General features: G+C 46.6%; 1 protein-coding gene across 1 annotated transcript; it reads right to left on the bottom strand.

The window, feature by feature from the left end:
* Positions 1–1,168: 1,168 nt before the first annotated feature.
* CCDC28B (coiled-coil domain containing 28B) lies at positions 1,169–7,610 on the bottom strand. Its single transcript, XM_035120726.2, has 5 exons — positions 7,389–7,610; positions 5,609–5,781; positions 5,188–5,342; positions 3,765–3,787; positions 1,169–3,463 (listed from the first exon to the last, which is right to left on the bottom strand). The coding sequence occupies exons 1-5, from the start codon at positions 7,547–7,549 to the stop codon at positions 3,409–3,411; spliced, it is 567 nt and encodes a 188-aa protein (XP_034976617.1). The 5' UTR covers positions 7,550–7,610; the 3' UTR covers positions 1,169–3,408.
* Between the last annotated feature and the right edge of the window lie 264 nt (positions 7,611–7,874).

Raw genomic sequence — 7,874 nt, 5'->3', positions numbered from 1 at the left:
GCTTTTCTATTGGGACTAGTGGGAGAGAAAATAGCAAAGGGAGATCAGAGATTATTTATGTATGCTACAACCGCGGCGAGGACTTTATTAGCCCAAAAATGGAAATTACAAGATATACCAACGATTGAGGAGTGGCAGACAAAAACTATGGACTATGCAGAACTGGCAAAGTTGACCTGTGGGATCTGAAACCAGGGAGAGACAAAGTTCCAGGAGGAATGGAGCAAATTTATTGACTATATGGAGAAGAACTGTAGAAGTTTAAGGACACCAGCGGGACTGAAATAAATCCTACGAACTTAATCTATACATGTTTGTAAAAAGGAACTGTGAGATAAGAGTGAGAAATAAAGCTGAATGACAGGAGGGAGGCAGGGAAGTCACAGCTCGGCAGAGCGTAAGGAACTGAGAGGGGCAATCTAAGATGGAATATAATTGTTTTTGTTTTATTCTTTCTTGTTTATTTGGAAAAATCTAATAAAAATTATCTTTTAAAAAAAATTCTCCTGCAGGAAGGTGGAGGTGGCTCCCATGTGCATTAATCCACATGGAAAATCTGGATGTTGATCTGGAGTTAGCTAGGCCTGCAGAGCCAGCAGGCAGAGCAAACGCCAGCAGGCAGTAGAGCAGCTGGGCTAAAGCTCAATTCTGCCTCATTGCGCAGGCCGCTTGGAACTTTCTGCTGACCCTCAGGGACAGTCACAAGAAGCCCTGGCAACCTGATGAGGTCGTCACAGGAAACATTATCCCATCAGCATAAATAAGATACTTAAGAGCGCAATGAGAACAACAGCCACAGTGCCTCAGCAAATGTGGAATCGATAACATGATTGACAACGGAGTGTCAAAGTGACCTGAGCAAAGGTGTGCTGGAAAAGGAAGGGGCTCACAGATTATGGGCACCCAGAATCTACATCTTATATGGGCCTGCCAAGCAAGTAATGAAACTGATAGAAAAGGTAGAGAACACAATCTTTCTGGTATATAAAAGGTGGTCAGAGAATCTCTTTCTTTCTACCTGCCTGCTTGGGGTCTAATTCTTTTTTTACATCCTCTCACCCAGCTAAAGGCCACAGGATCCTAGCCCACAGCTATTGATGGTTAAGTATTTTATTCCAAAATGCTACATGTGCCATCAAACTTAGAAATTCTTTTTCACAACTAGATGGCTCCAAGTCAGGAGGCTAAATTTTCTGGAAACCTAGGTTTGCTCGGCACAACAAAGCCACTTAAAAAAAAAAAAGAGCTTTCTGCAGTTAAGAAAGTGATGCACTAAAAATGCACTGAAAAGTGTGGGATAAACAACTGATTAAAAGGAAGGCATAACACCATCACTCAAGCAATGCAATCACAAGGAATGTCCATTGTCGTATAACATCCCTGAAAACAAATCAGAATGTTTGCTCAATAAAAACCAGACACCATATCACCTCCACATAAACATTGTGTAGGCAAATCATGCCCAATGTAGAGGCCATCTGGAGGCGATATCCATATTAAGTTCTAACAGTACTATACTGCAATATTACATTTCTTCAAATGCCACAGTTATCTATATGAATAATATACCTTAAATGAAGCAAATGAATAATATACCTTCATTTCATGTATAATCTTGAGTCTTTTATCACTCGTTATGCATTACTGTCTCACTAGGTTCTGATTGAGCAAATGTTCACCCTAATTAGATTCCCCAAGTTGTTAACACTGGGAAAGTTTTGCATCTCCATTTTGTTGCCTTGGAACAACCGCCAGAGCCCCTACATGTGATGTAGGGGTAACCTAGCATAGTCTTGGATTAGGCCTGTCTGGGGATTCCTAGGGCTGGGTTGTGGGGGCAGGAGCGGGGGCAAGAAATGAGGGATAAGCCCCAGGGAAGAGAAAGGAGGTACCCCAGGAATAGTATTTCTACACCTCTAGCACATCAGCTGTTTGTGTGCAGTTGCAAGGGGCAGCTACATCCTGAATAGAGAGAGTGCAGAAGTTCACCTGGCAGGAGCCAGGAAACTTCCCCTCCTCAAGTGACAGTGGTTCCCTGAACAGTTCCACAACCTGTCCTTCAAATCTGGTATCGGGGAACTGGGTCCTCCTTTTCGTGGCAGAAATGAAACACGCAGACCAAGGATTGGATGATACCAACGATGAGGATAATAAAAATAACAACACTTAACATTCATATAGCACCTTCACATGTACTCTCTCTAGCTGTAAAGCTTAGCAACAGCTCTGTAAGATATTATCATACTGTACTCCGTATTGCAGAAGGGGGTACTGAAGCCAAGAGAAAGTGACTAAGGACAACTAGTCAGTTTGTGGCAGAGGCAAGATTCAAACTGGACACTTCTTGATTCATAGTCAGTCTCTTAAGCCACTACACTACACCAGCTCTCTACAAATAGGCCTGGGGGATAAATTTGGGTCTGGATTGCATTTTAATGCAGAACTCCGCAAGTTGTGCTTATTAAAACAATGTGTAAATAAATATACAGCTATTCTTCAAAATTCGCACTCCTCTGAAGTCTAACAGAGTTCTCCAACCAAATAATGTTTTTAAAATGTGTATGTTAGGGGAAAGTGTGCATAAAATGCATACATTAATGAAAATAACATACAAAAATGCATTAGGGAAAATTGCTTGCAAAAATGTGGTTATGGAAAACAGTGTATAATTAGAATTCAACTGAAATTCTGATAAATTTGGCCTTCCCTGGGAAACCCCAGGAGCAGTTTCCTATTAAACAGTTGGCATTTAAAAAAAATGTTGATGGGGCACCAAACAAATAGTCATGAAAATGAGCATTCATGCTATGCTGAAAAAAAAAACATATTAAAACTGGAGGCAGACAACTCTTGGCAGAAGCGGCAAGACTGATGGAATACATCACCATTCAATTTGCTGGCCTTCTGCCTGTCAAACTGTGTGTGTACACACATGGCATGTGTGCAAACTGGTCTGGAGCTGTAGGGGGGGGGACAGCAGATCCTGGTTTTAAGGACTGTCTGCAGGCAGCGAAGCCCTAGAGCCTGCATCTCTCTGTGTTGGCACAGGACATTTTGCTCTGCATGGCCCAAGAGGGCTCCCCCAGCATCCCTTGCCACATCACCCAGGGCCCTGCAGTGGAGCTCTCTGCCCTCTGTTGGGCGTGGGGCACAGGAGTCTCCGCTGGGGGCTGGCTTCCAGGCTGCATCTGCAGGGTGTCCCCAGGGCACTGACACCCAGGAGTCGTATCCTTTTCCACCAGGCTTCATCTAACTTATCCTTTCCGTGTACAGTCCAGAAGTAGTTCTGCACGAGGGTCTTCTTTGCTCAGCTCCGCAGCTTCTTCTTTGCTTCCTTTGTTTTTCTTTTTGAGGCTTCTTAATGAAAAGTCAAGAGAAAAACCAGGCAGCCTCCTCCTCCTCCTTGTTCTAGACTGTGGACGCATCCTCCAAGTCAGGGTTTTCTGCCAGGTGGAGCTTTTGTCTGAGGTGTCTTATTAAGGAAAAATGGAAAGCAGTTCTTCTCTACAGACATACCTTTTCACTCTGATGCTGCTTCTCTTAGGGAGAGAGAGGAGGAGGGAGCCAGGGGGGAATATCCTATTTAAAAAGGAGTAGCTGGACTATTCAACCTTGCCTATCTGCCCCAGATGGATGGACTACTTCCTCTCTACAAAATGCACCCCACCCAGTGTCCCACCCTTCGCCCCCACCATCGCCTCTGCCCCCAGTCTGTCTGGGAAATGGCTTGAGCATTTGCACACTGGGCACCATAAGGAGGATACATGGAGTTGCTGAGTTCTTCCAGCTGCAAAAACAAAAGAGAGTCAGCCACTGAAAAGCAAGAGGTGTCCTTTCTGCACTGAAGCAGCTGACATTCAAAATCAGCCTCCCCAAACCTGGTGCTCTCCAGCTGTTTCGGACTACAACTCCCATCAGCCACAGAGAGCACCTGACCGGTGGGAGCTGCAGTCCGTAACTGCGGCAGGCGAGCATGCGGGGAAAGGCAGCGGAACATCACCACCACACTCTGTACTACAGTAACTCGGGAATGTGGTGCTGAAAAAATGTAAGACTCCATGGGCAGAAACTCCACATTCTGCAGTAGAAATAAACTGGGGCCACACTAAGCAAGGTGAGGGAGCTCTGTGATAGGATGATCCCCCTCTTTAGATTTTGGAAAATAGCAGCTTCTGGGAGAAGGCAGTGATAAGCATCAGGGGTGCAGGCACTGAGTGAGTGTGTATGGTGGTGTTTTTAACACATACACAGGCAAAACCCTATTTTTCAGATAAAAGATGCCCCTGAAACAGGTATTTGTTAAGGGAGAAGCCAGAGGGATCTCCCACTGCCACCTCTGTGGCTGCCATTTACCAAAATTTAAAGAGAGGGGCTATCCAATATCTCCTATTCCCTTATTTTGCCTGCAGGTACTTGCTTCTTAACTTGCTTCTTAAAATGCAGAAGAGAGTCCCATAGATATTGCACCAAATTGGAAAAAGCTCTATTGCAAGGTTTTGGAACTGGATCTGGCCAGGAGGCTGGAGGGATCCTTATCTCCCCCACAGGCTTAGCTTGATAGACGGGCAGGCCAGTCAAGCACCCGACATCACAACGATCGTCTGCATGGACAAAAACTGGGTCCCTGACATCGTTGTGATGTCGGGTGCTTGACTGGCCTGCCCGTCTACTGGAGGAGCACAGAGCAAGGCCTCCCCCAGCAGGCAGATGAGTGTAATTTTGCTAGGAAGTAAAAGATTGTTACCTATCACCTGCAAATGCACCCTACACACAGACTGAGTAGTTGGGAGGTCATGGATGCTCATAAACTTCCCAACTTCTCAGGGGCATAGGCAATTATATATGTTTCCATAACAACAAAGGCATAGGCACCCAAGCATGTCTTGTGCTGGACGACATTTGTGACTTGGGCTACATACACACTACCTATACCTTGTAAAGCACATCCCCCCCCCACCTCAAAGAATTCTAGGCACTATGGTTTACCCATCACAGTCTAACAATTCCCAGTAACCTTTAAGTACATTGCCCATAATTCTTTGAGGGAAAGTGTGTGCTTTGGATGTGTTTCAAAGGCATAGTGTGTATGCAGCCTGAGCTCTTCAGTTCCGGGCTGAGCAAGGAGGTCGGAGAGGGCAAGAGTCTCCCAGCCATAAAAGGGATTCCAGGATCCCTCACAGCACTCACATTTGTCAGCAGCTGATCCAGGTTCCTGTCGGCCACCGTCTTCTTCTGGTCCTCGGCAAGTTCCTCCACGTAGACATCCAGGCTGAAATGCAGGCGAGCCAACTTCTCCTGCATCTCTCGAACGTGTTCCAGCTGCTCAAAGGAACATTCCTTCCCTGCGTTAGTCGAGATAAAGAACACCAGCGTTATTCCACAGAGCTTCTAGGAGATGCCACCCCCATTTCCCCTGCAGGGAGGACCAGTTAGCTGAGAAAGTTTAATTCAGCTAACTGCACTTGCTAAGCAAAGATTCAAATTCAGGCCTTGCCGTCCCCTGTCTAACCCCCTGCATATTGCAACACACCATCCAGAAATGGATATTTCTGAGATGGTTTTCTCTCTGGGAACTCAAGGGCTGAGAAATGGCCCCCAAAGCGCTTACCAAAAGCCTGCAGCTTTCCCGAATGGAAGTCGTTCAGGAGGTTCAGGAGGCCCCCCTCCATCTCATACACATCCGAGACGTCGGTCAGGAACGAGTGCTGCAGAGGGGTCCCCACAGCTGCTGTGGCAGCACTGCCTCCGGGCTGGGGAGCTCGGGGCTTCTCCTTGTTTGCTCTGCGTCAGACAACAGCAATAAGAAAAGGTGACGGGCAGGGAGGGACCGAGCAGGAAGTCCGTCTTCCTTTCTCAGAGCACAAAGGAAGCCAGAGACAGCCTCCAAGTTTGTCCTCAGCATCATTTCCACTTTCCTTGCCAAGGAGTCAGGGGCTCTGCCAACGCAATGGCCAGTTGGGCATGCAGGGGTGGAAACACGCCAAAATCTCTCCTAGGAAGGCAGCCTCACCTCCTCCTATGGAAGTTGTGGGGGAGAGCTGAGGAGAGAGGAGGGGGAGACCTCCACGCCAAAATATTAACAGGGAGGCACTGGGGTGATTTTTTTCCAGGGTGGAACAGAAAGTTGGACAGCTAACTGGAAAGGAGCAGAGCATTTTTCCTGTATGCGGAATTCTTCTCAGCAGCTGACCTCCCCCTAAATGCTGCTAGAAATTGTGCTATATCATCACCCCAGCTACTGGACATTGATCTGCTTACCCACAACTTTAAAGCAAAAGTTCTCAGTCCAGAACATTCAGCTCAGAAGACATATTCCTTCCAACTCCCTCCCACCTCCCACACACCAGGCTACAAGACCTGGACTAGGAAGTCAAATCCTTTTGCTTTGTTTACTGGATAAAGAAATGCCATTGACCACCCAGGTACCCATCTGGCTTGCTCTAGCAAAGGTCTCCTTTCATTTCAGTGAGGCCTGCTCCGGAGGACATTGCTCACAGCACTCAATCATGTCCATCTTCCCTCCTACCACCCTTAAGGGCAGCCCCAAACTGGAAGCCTGGGTCCCCTTTGCCTTGGGTTTTAATCTGGGGAGAGGTGTCATTTCAAAGGGAAAAGAGGGGGGCTCTCTCTAAGGGGCACGGACCTTAGGTAAGCTGTCGCCAACCTGGCTGGAGCTGGTGGGAGTTGTAGTCCCAAGCATCTGAAGGCTACCTTAAGGCACTGTGGGGTGGAGCAAGGACCGCTTGTGGCTTTAGCAAGGCATAACCAAGACACTGTAATTCTTCATACATTGACTTGCTGTTTTTGACTGTGCCCTGTTTGCTACTGCAAGGAGATGCTGAGATAATTTTGTTCAAAAGCAGGGTTGCCAAGTTTTTCATTTCCAATAATGTTTCCAGGGGTTAAGTGCCTCTAATCATGTGCCGAGTGCCCTCCTTTTGTGAAGGCAGCTAGCTTTTTTTTTTTAAAAAAAAAAAGCAGACCTATTAATTTTATCTTACTTTTAAAAAGTATACCCTGCTCTCGCCCTACCAATAAGTCAATCAAAGCAGCTTAGAAATGTAAAAAAGCAACAATGATGCAACCATTTAAATACAAATCATCAAACTCAAAGCAGTAGCAAAAAGCAAGAAAAGGGGAAAGCAAGTTGTTTTTTTAAAAAATAAATCAGCATAAGGTTAAAGTGTCCTTAAGCATGCATGGAGTGTCCAATTTCAAACAGTTCTATTTAAAGGTAGGAACACAACATAAGCATTAAACACCTCCTCCCCAGTTTCAAATCTTTCTGCTTGGCAGCGGCTAGATGAATGAAATTCTAGCCAGCTGGGCTCTGGGTTCAAATCCCTCCCAAAGGAAACCATGCAACTCTGCCCCAAGCTTTGGCTGACCTCTTGAACTTGGCTCTTTGCTTTGGCGAAGGGAGATGAGGCATCGCCAGGGAGAAAGAGGTGCTCTTGCTAGACGGGACTGGCAGCTTGCGGAGAGCACTGGCTGGAACTGGTTGAGCTAGGTGAGCTTTGGGACTTTTCTTCTTCTTCTTCTCCTCCATCCCGGAAGCAGCAGGTCTCTCTTAGTCACACACTGGAAACCACTCAGGGGAACCGAGAATGAACCTAAAGATAAGCTAGAAAGAGAAAGAGATAGCAACAGCCTATTGGTGGCTTTCAGCCATGAACATAACTAGATGGACCCTCCTGTGCTCCAAGGCAGTCTATCTCTGAACATCAGGTGCTGGGGCAAACAACATGGCAGTGGCCAGTCCTGCCATGCTCTGCAGGGGGCTTCCATAGGAACACAGGAAGCTGCCTTATACCGAGTCAATTCCTTGGTCTATCCAGCTCAGTACTGCCTGCACTGACTGGCAGCAGCTCTCC

The sequence above is a fragment of the Zootoca vivipara genome, chromosome 6, assembly GCF_963506605.1.
Source record: "Zootoca vivipara chromosome 6, rZooViv1.1, whole genome shotgun sequence".
NCBI classification, from domain to species: domain Eukaryota; kingdom Metazoa; phylum Chordata; class Lepidosauria; order Squamata; family Lacertidae; genus Zootoca; species Zootoca vivipara.
Note: the sequence above shows the minus strand (reverse complement) of the source record. Positions and strands in the feature narration are given on the sequence as shown.

Coding starts and splice junctions, on each gene's coding strand:
- CCDC28B (XM_035120726.2), bottom strand. CDS start 7,549: ATGGAGGAGAAGAAGAAGAAGAAAAGTCCCAAAGCTCACCTAGCTCAA. Junction 3,788..5,187: donor TGGATCAGCTGCTGACAAAT/GTGAGTGCTGTG, acceptor TTGTTTTTGCAG/CTGGAAGAACTCAGCAACTC. Junction 3,464..3,764: donor GAAGAACTCAGCAACTCCAT/GTATCCTCCTTA, acceptor AAGACACCTCAG/ACAAAAGCTCCACCTGGCAG.